The sequence below is a fragment of the Triticum dicoccoides genome, chromosome 2A (genome assembly GCF_002162155.2).
Source record: "Triticum dicoccoides isolate Atlit2015 ecotype Zavitan chromosome 2A, WEW_v2.0, whole genome shotgun sequence".
NCBI lineage: Eukaryota > Viridiplantae > Streptophyta > Magnoliopsida > Poales > Poaceae > Triticum > Triticum dicoccoides.
Genome location: NC_041382.1, coordinates 750,557,757 through 750,568,505, shown reverse-complemented (window position 1 = coordinate 750,568,505; position 10,749 = coordinate 750,557,757). Strand labels below are relative to the sequence as shown.

Genomic DNA, 10,749 nt, shown 5'->3' with positions numbered 1-10,749 from the left:
CGGCACAGCCCGACATGGTGGCGCTCTGGAACACGACATTCGCCTGGACCGGGCCGGCGACGATGCTCATCGACCTCACGGACCCCGAGGACGACAACGACGACGACGCCTAGGGCAACGCACCACCTTGTAGTTTAGGCTGTTTTTTTAATGCAAATGTGTGGACGCGTGGACTTATGCCGGCCTTCGTGGCCGGCTTTAATGTTTAATTAATGATGTTTCTTTTTTTAATATGCATGCGTTCATTTTTTTGGCGCCGTCAAAATGGGTATCGGCCAGCGTTGGGCGCAGGCGCCGATCCAAATGCCGAAGTGGGCATCTGTGTCTGTCTGGCCGACCCAAACGGATAAAAACGGACAAAATCATTATCCATTTGGGTTGGCCCGTTGAAGTTGCTCTAAGCACGCAGTTGGTTTCTTGGCCAAGTAGAGTGCCCTAGGCGAAAAGTGCCTGCAGAGACCGAGCTCTATTGAGCTCTTTATTTTTCTTCCAGCCAAAAATACCTTTTCCACATCTCAAAAAAAATCTGAAAAAAAGTTTTCATGTACATAGATACTTGTAGTATACATGTATAAAATTTCATGAACATATTTATTCATATGTGATATACAAAAAAAGAAATACACAGATTAAGAGGTTTTTTATTTGTAGTATTTGTATCAGATATTTGTCTTTTTTGTCTAGCATGCAAAGAATCAAATTAGTTCATGAAATTTTGTACATGCTCGAATAATATGCATATATATTTTTGCAAACCGAGCTCCATGTAGCCCGGTCTTTGCAACGCCACACTCTGCCTAGGGAGTATGATGACTTGTGTTCAATGTCAAACGCTGAAAAATAATTTCAGTATGTGAATCCTGTTACATGAATGTTGAACGACCGCGAGCTTCGAGTGGCCTATGTATAGTGGTCCGATGGCATGGGTGCAGAGGAATTCCCCAGCGCCGCTGTCGCGACCCACCCGCACCCCAGGTATGCGCCACGTCCAGCTTCGCCCCTCCAGCCGGGCCTCCGACCTCCTCCGCCCCCCTCGCCAACAGCAGGCCTCACCGCTGCTCCGTCGTCCTCGCCGTAGACGGCATCGGCGCCGAGGACGAGGGCAGTGTGTACGTCATGGAGGCGGAGCTGACGCACGACCTCCCAGGGCGGCCCAGGCGCTCGTCTACGAGGGCAGGCGCTCCTGGGACGAGTAGAATGACTGGGTTTGGTACTCACTACCGCCGTCGCCCTCGTGCACGAATTACCTGGCTTGGATGGCAAAAAATATTGGGCGATGCTAGGCGCCGGCGACCGGCCGAACAGTTTCGGATGGTTCAGCCTTCGCCATTCGATGCGAGCCGCGCGCGGTTGGTTCTGGAGCAAAAGAAAAAACTCATGCCCAACTTCTTCTTTCTCGGCTCGATCCCCTCGCTCGGGCTGCGCCGCGCCGCGCCTCCTATCCCTCGCCGCCCATCCACACCCTCGCCGCCCGTCCACACCTTCGCCACCCGTCTCCGTCGCCGCTTTCAACCCTCGCCGTCCGTCCCCGTCGCCGCTTCCAACCCTCACCGGCCGTCCTTATCGCCGCCGCGACACATGAAACAACTATATCTGCGGTTGCAGCTTGCAGCGGCTACGCTTGTAGCTCTCCGCGGTTCTAGCTCCGCTGCCACCCCTCACCGTTGATGCTCATCGCTACACGAAATTGCGTCAACGGCGGCCGCCAGCCATCCACTGTGATTGCGGCTCAGTGGCGACACGCGCAGGTTGAAGCATTTCGCACATACGATTGAAGATTTCTCTACAACGGATGCAACTTTTTTGGTTATGCAGTGTATGGTTATAGCTTTCTTTTTCAATGGTTGTAGCTTTTTTCATCTACGGTCGAAGCTTTTCTATCAATGGTTGCAGCTTTTTTCTTTGTAGCAGCCTTGGTTAATGCTTTCTCTATCGTTTCGGGTTGAAGCTTTTTCATCAAGGGTTGTAGCATTTTATGTCGATGATTGTAGCACTCCGCCATGGCAATGACTGCTTGCAGCGTTTGATGTATCTGGTTGAAGCTTTTTTCATCTTGATTTGAAGCATTTTGGTTAACGGTTGTAGCATGAGGGCGTGCGGCAGGTTCTGCAATGCCTCCGCCATGTCTGCAGCGCGAGCGCCGCCGTCCTCGCAGCTCGCCGTCACCATGCTCGCCATCCATGATGGCAGCTCTCCTGGGCACTAGTTGCAGCAGGCCACGACGCGGTTCCAGCTTCTGCCGGGGCCGGCGAGCGAGGACGGCGAACGGCGACGGGGATGGCCGATGTTGGTGGCCACCGGCGATGAGGACGGCCGGCGGGGGTGGCGAACGGCGATGGCCAACTGAGGTAGGGACCGGCGAGATAAAATAGAGAGAGAGGAAGCAGCGCAGCCGCGTGGGGCGTTAATGGCGAGCGATTTGTGAGCCGATGGAAGGGGATCGCACAGGTTCGGCCGGTGCCCCGGTCCCAAACGTTTCCTAAAAATATTTGGACGACGTCAGATGTTTAGGGGTGTTTTGATGCACCCTTGGAGTTGCCCTTATAGCAACCAACTTCAGCTCTGCCCTATGGTATAGTCGAATCGGCCGTGGTGTTGGGGAAGGGACAGGTTAGGTCGAGGTGTTTCGGTCGACGACCACATTGGGTTGCCCTGCCTGGCTCTGCCTGTTGTACCATTTTATGTCTTGTTTTCTGTTTTTGTTACTTCGAAATACCAGTAGATTTTGCCACCGACTCAAAACGCCCAAAGGGTAGAATAAACCCACGCCCCATTGTGATTGAGATATGGCATGAGTTTGACTCTGGTCGCAGCATTCTGGAAACTGAAAGTTATAGTTACCAACCACAATATCATTGCAAGGACAAGCTTATACTCCCCTATTTTTGTATACAAGACCACTATCAAAATTACAATTTACAGCTATATAAGGCCACTAATAGTAATAGAGACAAAATTGATTGGGTTTGCCTCGTGCTAGCAACTAAAGACATTAGTATCCCTTGCATGCATGCGAAAGTGAGAATGTTCGTTTGCATACTCTGTATTAATAAACCAATGAGAAGGAAATACGCATTAATTGACATGTCAAACAAAGAGGAAAACTAACTTTTAACATTGGCTTAAACCGACATTAATGTTTATCCTAATACCTGTATACAAAAATGAAGGGAGTAGTTCGCATGGACTGCATCACGTCGGTGCATATGATCAAGGAACTAGTAGAGGCCAATAGATCGCGGACTCCTGCAATTCTGGGAGACACGAAGCAACAGCTAGCTACCTGCCAGCATGATTTTTTTTGTTGATAAAAGAAAGGCTTCACACCCTTCCGATTTTTATTAATGAAAACCATAAAGTTCGGAGCTACAAGGATAAAAATAAAATAAAAAAGCGCGACGAAACTGCTCCTAGCTCCAGCAAGTCCCCCGAAAGGAAATAACAAAACTGGGCTGGCCCACCAGCATGATTCTCGATAAAGAAAATATATTAATATCACGAAGATACCAATTACATCCGGCATCTGCAACAACGCAATACCCTAATGACATTACGGATGCACAAAACTGGGCAGACCCGCCAGCATGATAAATGACCTTCATCAAACACGTGCAGAATAAAGCTAGCCATGCTCTTGCTATATATGACGGGCTGTTCGCTGTCCAAAACTGCTGTGTGGTTGGAGTGTGTTCCTGATGAGATTGACACTCTTTGTGAACAAGATTGTAATGACGCTGGTTGACTAATGATTATGTTTCTTTCGCACTCTGCACTTAAAACACATGCATGATCACGACGAGAGCGACATCATCCAGACAACGGAAAACATCAACCTTATTTTAAGCAAGCACGTACGCTTGCATGATACATATGTCGGATTAGCGAATGGTATAATAACAAAGAAAGGACAATAATTGATGGAATACCACAAACCGGCAGTAGAGAGAAGGTCGAGCAATCAAATTACAGAGAAGAGAATATTGGGACACCAGGCAGGACGAGGCCTGAGTCTACAACAAATATGTTGCCACTTATATACGACGAAGTTTCATGGATCAGGAAACGAACCAGCGACGTCAACGCTGGATCAGGAGTACCAATTTTCTTAAGTGGCACAATCTTTGACACGACATCGTTCAGCCACCTCTTTTGCAATAAGGGAGCAGTTATCTCCGACTTGAAGATTCCTGGCGCAATCGTGTTCACCCTAATGCCATGTGCTCCTAATTCCAAAGCCATTAGCTGCAAAAAATCATATTCAAATGCTTATTACAGCATTATTATGATCGGAAAGCAACACAATACATATTCATTGCTCAAGCTAGTACAGTATATATATGTAGTTATGTACCTTTGTGACAGAGTGCACGGCAGACTTGGAGGCTGAGTATGCCAAGGAGCCATGTGTGATCCCACCATCAAGACCGGAAGTAGACGAAATGTTTATCACCGAACCCTTGAGCTTGGCATCACGCATGCGTCTGCACACATGCTTGGCCACGAGCCATACTCCCCGAAGGTTGGTCTTCATGAGTTTATCCCACTCGTCCTCCGGCCAATCCAACGCCGAATGCACACCTCCTGAATTACGCAAAGCACATACTTATAAGTTCTTTTTTTCCTTCACCCCCGGAGCTTGATGACATGGCATACACACTTACTTCCTCGGAGTGGGTATTAATATAAATGTTGATTACGGATTTAACTAGAATAATATAAATGTTGTACTACAAAAAGCATACTGTTGAGTTCTAATTTGGAAGGGTTTCCAATGTTAGCAAACTCTAGGAAACATTAATAGCTACCCGATTGAAATCTTCTCGTCCTTTTGTACTTGCGTGAATTTCATTGTTCTTTGTACAGTTTTAACATGGTCCTCTTACCTCCTCATTTCACAATTTATTTGTGAACACAATTTATTTTGACTTGCATAACATGCGTATATGTGCGTGATTTTTTGCTGGAATATTTGTACAAACATGCATGCAAAGAAGAAGCATTAACCCGAACAAAATGACGACCAAGTTGTTTTCAATTGTAAATTTAAGAGAGCAAGATTAGAAAAGAAGCACTGATCGGTGATCACTAGAGCATGCAAAATATGTACCTCGTACACCTGCGTTGTTGATCAAGACATCGACGCGGCCGAAGGCGTCCCACGCCTTCTGCACCGCGGCCTCGACGAACGACTCGCCGGCAGCGACGTCGAGCTCGACGGCCACCGCCAGGGGGGCTTCAGCGGCCGCGTTGATCTCGTCGCAGAGGGAGCAGAGACGGTCGGCGCGGCGAGCGGCGGCGACGACCCGGCAGCCCCCGCGTGCCAGGTCGAGGCAGAACTCGCGGCCAATGCCGGAGGAGGCGCCCGTCACCAGCACCACCTGCCCCTGCAGCTTACTCCATAGAGCTCCCCCCGCCGTCTCCGGCCGTGACGACGCCATCGATGGCCGGGTTGCTAAATTCTGCTTCCTACCACGCACTGCCGGTCGTCTTGGTTTCGCTAGGCACTTAGACCACTCTGCTTACAAAATCAATCATTTTTGCTCTTCGCTGTAAAGGCTCCTCCGAATGCTGAACGCGCATGTTGAACACAAGCTCGACTGACTCAGCTCCAACTAGGCTTTCTGGGCGAGTACCACGTGGATGTCGATGACGAGCCCGATCCCTTCTTCTTAATAATAAAAGAGCTAAATCAAAAACAAATCTGCTGCGTACTTCTATAATTGAGTACTCTCTATAATTAGAGTTTTCAAGAATATAGATTCAGAAGTGACCACCGAAGTCATTCAGATTCCGTACCCGCTCAAAAATCACAACAAGCCATTCAGAGCATTATTACTAGCGCACTGGCCATAGAGCCATGCAGATGTGTACCAGCAGCGGATCCAAAATCCAGGTTACATGTTAGCCACCGATACCTGCGCTCTATCAGATAGCATCCTTTTTGTTTTGAGAACTATTTTCTTCAAAAATATGCCAAAGACGTATCATATTTTTATAAAAAGAAAAAAACAATACTTACAAGAAGTCTATCATGGATGCAAACATTCGGACAGACCAGAAACAATCGCCTTACACCAACATCAATCTAGACTAATCTCTCATAAAACGTTGTAGACCACCAACACCAACACCCACTTGCCTCCACTAGGCCACCTCTTGCAACACATGAACAGATAGCTCCATCGGTGTCATTTTGGTATTGTACCCTACTGAATACCCTTGCATTACATTCCTTTCAAAGGGACCAAGTCACCGCCGGCCGTGATCAACGTGTCGAAACCTCTCCTATTTGCAGTCTTGAAATTCCTGCTTTCCCTAAACCACCACTCTGGTTGTGTCCATTGGTAGCGGCCCTTGCATATTAACCCGGAGTAGTTCCCAAACATTGTGCCAAACTTCCCAAGCATATAGATGCACCGGGTCAGGATATGCTCAATGCTGATGGCTGGTCCTGCAAGCCATGTCATGCTCGAAGAACCGGAGTCCATCACCAGTATTGCACATGTTGGTGCCATTGAGTTCCCTGAGAGTTTTAGAGACTGCTGGACAGAAATAGTGAGGGACTAATGTGTTTGCTAGTGCACACGGAGAGATTAGGTCCCTGGTGTTTAGAGGAGTTTGCTACAAACTCAGAAGAATGCTAAGGCAATCAAGAAGATTGCTATAGAAGATATTGCATGATGGAAGTGAACCCAAAAAATTGCCGATGCGAAGCAATTGCTACAGAGCATGGTCCGAGACTGCTGGCTGCAGCGGAGAAGAAAGAAGACGAAGAGAAGCCGTGGCATTTTCTTTTGTGGTTCTTTTTCTCTTATTTGAGTCACATGACCGCCGTACTACTAAGTGCGGTCAAAGTTTTTCGAAACTTATGTTTATCTGATGCTTCACCGAAACATATTCTAAGTGAGATGTGAGAGAAATCTCTTTGTTTTTCAAGGCATTTACTTGTCAGCTAGAGATGATGACCTTCTGGGTTGAGAGAGAATTGTTCGAATGATGAGTCGACTTTACTTGTTGCTCAAGTAAAGTTGTCAGGTGCGTTTGAAATTCGACCGTTAGCTATGTGTTGGGTGGCCATTGGCTGGACGTCATGTCCTGAATGGTCATTTCCCACTCAGGATAGCTCCGGATATAAATATTCATCCCGCGCCTTCTGAGTTGGTTGGATACTTCGTGTGAAATTTTACAAGTTATTAGAGCAGCGTCTCTTCGAAAGATTAATCCACGGAGAGAAAACCTCATAGCCGAAAAACTTGATAGTGGTTGAGCATCACAGAGATTTCTTGATGAAGAAAATCATCGACATGGTCATTTGACCCGTGAGGAAGCCCGATTGCGCCATTTTCGGGGTCGAGGTGACCACAGGTTGTCCTGGGAAGAGGAGCAGTGTGCGGGCCGAGCCCTTCCTCGCCATGTGGTGCAGAAGATGATGTGCGCTCCTGTTGGAGTGCATCGATAGCCAGGCCGATCTTGAAGACTTGCTTCTCCAAATCTGGCCACCATGCAGCCAGATCGTTGAGATTGGCAGTGTTAGATTTGATGGCGTTCGTGTTGGCGCGGAGGTTGCCGCGGAATTTGTCATGTGCGGAGGCCATTTACAATTTATTTTTACTTGTCAAGGGGCTGGCCTCGTCCTCCATATTCTTCTTCTTTTGCTCGGCATAATGCTTTCCAGAAGTACCCCTGCTCGCCCTCAACATACTCCGGATTCTTCCGCGCGAACCTCGCCATCGCCGCCTCGTCACTATCACCGGGACCAACGATAATGACCGGCCTCTTCTTCGCCTTCTTCTTCGGTATCTCCTCCATCTGAATGCCCTGCGGCACGAGCATCTCCGCATCCGCCCGGATCTCAATCTCCAGAAAGTTGAGGTGCGTCTTCGGCCTTCCGGCACGCCACACTGCCACATTGTAGGCACGCGCGGCCTCGTGGGCGGTGGGGTAGGTGTCGAGCAAGAAGTGTCGGCCGATGGAGAACTCCACGCTGAAGTTGCCGAATGGCTTCGCTCGCTCGCCAAAGGACCTTGTTTTGCCCTTTGGAAGCTTCTTCGGCGGCATGGCGTGCGGCGAAGTGGCGGCGACTGGGCGGACGACGCGGGGGCGGTGAGGTCAGGCGGCGGCGACGGGGTAGACGACGCGGGGGCGGCGAGGTCGGGCGGAGGCGGGGTCGGGCAAGGTTGGAGCGACGGCGTGCGGAGGTGGGTAGAGAAGCGGCAGCGGCGGGCAACAAGGTGGGGGGCAAGGCGACTCGAGTGGCGGCGACAGGCGGAGACACGAGGGCCGAGGGCTGGTCGAGGGGAGGCGATGGATGAGGGCCGAATTTGGTGGCGGCGGGCGGCGGAGCGGCGGCCGAAGGCGGAGGAACGTCGGAGCTGGCACCTGGGGCGGCAGTGGTGCCGGATCTAGCGCGAAGCGGCGGCGGTGGTGCGACGTGGGGTAGAAGGAAGAAGGGAGGGAAGCAAATGGAACGGCAATTGGCGGTTGGCGATGTATATTTGCATCGTGAGGTATTGTATTATACATCTCTAGGAGACGGAGATGTAAATCCTTTTTGCATCTACGTCATCTCATCTGTTGGAGAAGGATTTTTGGGCCTCAAAGATGTAAACGTTAGTTATTTTTTGTTGCATCTGCATCTTCTATTGCTCTAATGACGTCAGAAATTTCGTGACTTGCAGGCGCAGCCGAGGCCCTCTAAACAACGCTGCTACACACACAATAGGATCTGGACGATTTCTACACGATGCAGCAGATCATGCCATCCATGCGTAGTGGACAACTGGGTATGACCGTTCGATCCTCCATCATCCACAGTTCGTCCACACCAAGTCGTCCGCATAGTAGTTTCGCCCTCTAAATCCCCTGCACGAATGTCAAAGCGCTCGCTTTCATGCACACACACCTCTAGGGAACTATGAGTTGGCGGCAATACACAATTTGAGAGAACACTTTTCAGGATGGCAAATCATGTTGGGGTTAGCAATTGTCATTATTTTACGTTGATGTAGCATCACAATGTTCCTTCAGCAATATGACAAATCCTGGGCATGTCAATTCTCGCCATTTTCGTGAATTCAAAAACTGTTTGTGATTTTGAAAAATGTTCGCAAAAATACGAAAATGTTTATAAATTAAAAAATAGTGCATGCTTTCAAAAGATGATCCAAGTTCAGAAAATGTTCATGATTTTTTTAAATATTCTCAAAATTCAAAAAACGTGCACAATTTAAAAAATGTTCCTGTATTTCAAATATATGTTCACACATGGCAAAAAATGTTAAGGAATTTAAAAATTGTTCGTTAAATTTATGTTCTTTTTGCATGATTTTCAAAAATAATTTGAATTTGAAAAAAACATTTATGGATTTATAAAAACTTCACGAATCTGAAAATGTTCACGAGTTTAAAATTTAATTAAAATAAGTTCTTGGGTTTGAATAAGGGAAAAAATAAAATGGAAAGGTAAAAAAATAAAAAATAAAAAGAAAGGAAAACCAAAAGAAAACACAAAGGAAACAAGAAAAAGCTAGTTCAGTGAAGGTTCTAGAATCTTCCCAAAAACTGGTGGGGAGACAAAAGCGAAATGTGCCGGCCCATATAGGCGCGCGGGAGGGTATGCGAAACGACCTATGTGCGAGCAACTAACTCGAGGTTACCGCTTGCAGGGACCTCCAGGGGTCACCTTTGGTGCCCATAAAGCATGCCAAGTGGTGCGTCTAGCTGCTGCCACATACTCTCTCGATTTTTTTACTTTTTATATGCGCTTTCGGGTTCTAGATGGGCTTTTTCTGAGTTTTCTAGCTTTTGGATTTTCCCTAGGTTTGGAAAAAAAATCACGATTTCTTTTTGCTTCCGCAAGAAGCACATATGTGCTTCTCGGAAAGAAAAATATATGTGCATCCACGTAGAAACTGTGATTTGTTTCAGCAAGAAGCACATTTGTGCTTTTCAGAAAGCAAAAAATATTTGCTTCCACAAGAAGCATAGATTTACTTTGCTTCTGGTGTGGAGGCATATCGTTGCTTCCGCAAGAAGCACAACTATGTTTCTTGAAAAGCGAAAAGAAGTGAAAAAAAGGGCTTCAGTGCTCTGGGTTTTTTCTTCTATTTTTAACCATTATTATTTTTGGCTTCCGGTCTTTTTGGTTTTTTGTTTCTTAGTTTTTTGCGTATTTTTTCTTTTTTTTCATTCACATGTTTTTTTATTTTTTTTATTTTTTGTTGAAATCTATTGACATGAAATCTAGTCTTGAAGGTCTTGATATGAGAAATACAATGGTGAAATCGCTTCAAGATTTGGACGCACGGTTCAAGAGATAAAATATTCTGAATAAACGAATTTATGAAAAAAAAAAGTAAAAACTCCACGGTTGGTGAGAAGATGGGAGTGACCATTTCTTTGTGGTTGCAAGGGGCTAACGATTTGAGTGAAATAGGGATCACCCTTTTTTTTATATCAAAATGACTACCATCTACCCGCAAAAAAAAATGACTACCATGACTACCATCTTTTTTTTGAGGGGCAAAAATGACTACCATCTGAAGGCCTTGAGTATTGCATGCACTAGGAAGTGGACAGGCCCTGCTGGTCGATCTGGGTCATGAACGTTTTGTACTACTACTTACTTTGTATGGGCCGCGTAGTTGAGCCTGTTCGGTTGACATCCTTATCCATGCCCCCGGCTGTCTCAAGAAAAAAAAAGCCATGCCCCCGGCGGTGGCGGCGCGTCCAGTCGGCCGCGGCGGGTGC

At 47.3% G+C, this 10,749-nt stretch overlaps 1 protein-coding gene across 1 annotated transcript; it reads right to left on the bottom strand.

Moving 5' to 3' along the window:
* Positions 1 to 3,891: 3,891 nt before the first annotated feature.
* On the bottom strand, positions 3,892 to 5,438 carry LOC119352252 (3-oxoacyl-[acyl-carrier-protein] reductase FabG-like). The gene is made up of 3 exons (XM_037618947.1): positions 5,108 to 5,438; positions 4,352 to 4,581; positions 3,892 to 4,242 (listed from the first exon to the last, which is right to left on the bottom strand). Exons 1-3 carry the CDS (start codon positions 5,436 to 5,438, stop codon positions 3,964 to 3,966), a joined length of 840 nt encoding a protein of 279 aa, XP_037474844.1. The 3' UTR covers positions 3,892 to 3,963.
* Positions 5,439 to 10,749: the final 5,311 nt, after the last annotated feature.

What these genes read in the sequence shown, in the direction of transcription:
- LOC119352252 (XM_037618947.1), bottom strand. Translation starts at nt 5,438, where the DNA reads ATGGCGTCGTCACGGCCGGAGACGGCGGGGGGAGCTCTATGGAGTAAG. An exon ending in CAACAACGCAGGTGTACGAG is followed by an intron (nt 4,582 to 5,107) that starts GTACATATTTTG and finishes TGCGTAATTCAG; the next exon opens with GAGGTGTGCATTCGGCGTTG. An exon ending in CCGTGCACTCTGTCACAAAG is followed by an intron (nt 4,243 to 4,351) that starts GTACATAACTAC and finishes GATTTTTTGCAG; the next exon opens with CTAATGGCTTTGGAATTAGG.